Source organism: Meleagris gallopavo, chromosome 7, assembly GCF_000146605.3.
Source record: "Meleagris gallopavo isolate NT-WF06-2002-E0010 breed Aviagen turkey brand Nicholas breeding stock chromosome 7, Turkey_5.1, whole genome shotgun sequence".
In the NCBI taxonomy this organism is placed as follows: Eukaryota; Metazoa; Chordata; class Aves; order Galliformes; family Phasianidae; genus Meleagris; species Meleagris gallopavo.
This window is the reverse complement of record NC_015017.2, coordinates 11,939,758-11,941,857: the sequence shown is the minus strand read 5'-3', so window position 1 is coordinate 11,941,857 and position 2,100 is coordinate 11,939,758. Positions and strand designations below refer to the sequence as shown.

Genomic DNA, 2,100 nt, shown 5'->3' with positions numbered 1-2,100 from the left:
CAAAACTTATATCTGAATTTTTTTAAACTCTTATTTACCAAATACTGTAGCTTTGAATTGTTTACCAGACAAAATTTTATAAAGTAAAATATTCCTTTGAGGAATTATTTCATGTTTTCATTTCAGACATATATGATGTTATCATTTTCTTAAAAAATCTTCCCTTTTCCCTCCACACAGTGAGCATGGCCACTAACAGGCTAATAGGTGCAGTGGCAGGGACCATTCTGGCCTTGGGGGTGATTTTTGGAGGCACAGGGTGGGGAATAGAGTAAGCATTTTTCATAGTCTGAGTTTTATGTTTGGTGCCTAGTGTGTGAGGTAACCGTATGCACCTGAGCCCCCTGTGTATTACCCCTTTAGCTTTGTCATGTGGTGATCGTATTTGTCTGTGATTTGACTGTGTTTGTGTCGTCTGATTTGCTCATGCAGTGTTGAACCTTCTCCTGTCTGGGATAATGTGGGGCATAAAAAAAATGAGTTTGTGAATTTTTAATTGTCACAGTGAAATTAAATGTCTGAATGTTTACATTACACCAAATTCAGAAAATAATGGGGGAAAAAAAAAGTATATTTGTAATTATTTTGCAAAATAGAATCAGGGTGACCTGGGCTATTTGATAAAAAGCAGAAACTTATGTTCTTTGTGGCTTTTAGTCTAATAATTATAACTATTAGCTAATAGTATATATAGTAGTATATCATATATATAGTAGCATATATAAACAAATAGTTTTACAGTAAGGCTTCCAGTTATTCTGATTCTAGTATTCTGTTACCGTGAGACAGTAGAATACTGAAGTGTAGAATTCATATATGAATAGATATAAGCAGTTCTTACCATCTTCATAATTTTGGGGAACTGGAATCTTAAGTCTTTGCCTATTAACTCAATTTTAGCAATGGCTATTTGATTCTTATATATGTATACAGGGCTTGCAAGAAAGATGGAGAAGATTACCAGGGCCTGTAGCAACACAATGAGGCGCAATGGTTTTAAAACTGAAAGGAGGTAGATTTAGATCGGATATAAGAAATACATTTTTACAATGAAGGTGGTCAGGCAGTGGAACAGGTTGTCTGGGGAAGTTGTAGATGCTTCAGTATTGGGAGTGTTCAAAAGCAGGTTGGATGGAGCTTTGAGCAACCTGACCTAGTGAGAGGTGCCCCTGCTCATAGCAGGGAGAGTGAATGATATCTTTAGAAATCTCTTCCAACCATAACATTCTATGAAAAATGGCTGCTTAGGATTCATTTATTATTTAACACAGTTTGGTAACTTGTCCATTAACTTAACCTGTCTCAGATCTCTCTTCTGTTTGAATTTTCATTGAATTTTTCCACAGTCTTTTTTCAAATATTTAACAACCAGGGAACACAGTAAGAGGAGAGATGTTAAAAAGTGGCCATTTAATGTATCTTAATCCAATTTAATTTATATTCTAATCCATATTTAATTTATATTCTAATCCGTATACTTTTTCTGTGGAAAGATAGCATTCTATGGCTGGAGAGAAATCAGCTTTAGAGTTTAACGAGGTTTCTAGAATTTCTTACAGGTCAGTTAATTTCTGTGTTTGCAGTCCTTTGTTGTGTGCAATCATTTGATAAAATCCAGAGTAAGCCATACATCCAAGTTGGATACAATAGCTCATTAGGTTGTGAAATGTTGAAAGCAAGCCTTAAGTGGGAGTATAGTGCCCATCAAATGGCATTCATTTACCTGCACCATACTCACTCCTATTAATTTAGAGCCAGGTGAGACTTCAAAGGTAAGTCTATGCAAGGTATTTTCTAAATGGTGAAAAATTACCTTTTAATTACTGTTGTAAAATTTGTGTACTGCTCATATCTGTAAAGCTATTTCTTTTCAGTTTTTTATTAATATTCCTAAATACTCTTTCTGTATGAATTGCAGGAAGCAATTTTTAAAACGAAGGTTTGGAAGGGAAGGATAATGTTTAAGCCTCATATAATTTTGCTATGCTTCCTTGTAGCAAATAATCATTCTTCTTGAAGAAAATGTGTAGCCCTCAGAAAGGAAAGTATTAACTGAAGTTCATGGCAGAATACAAGGTGGTTTTTTGTTGTGTTTTTTTT

The 2,100-nt window shown here is 34.4% G+C and overlaps 1 protein-coding gene across 8 annotated transcripts in view; it reads left to right on the top strand.

Annotated features, from left to right (window-relative positions):
* ADAM23 (ADAM metallopeptidase domain 23) overlaps positions 1–2,100 on the top strand; it is a 102,322-nt gene that overhangs the window by 88,060 nt on the left and 12,162 nt on the right. Inside the window, exon 30 of one of the 8 annotated variants that reach the window (XM_019617028.2) lies at positions 181–271. The exons of the other annotated variants lie outside the window; for them this stretch is intronic. Coding sequence (XP_019472573.1) covers positions 181–271 — 91 coding nt within the window. The remainder of the gene's footprint in view (positions 1–180; positions 272–2,100) is intronic. 8 annotated transcript variants of the gene reach the window in all.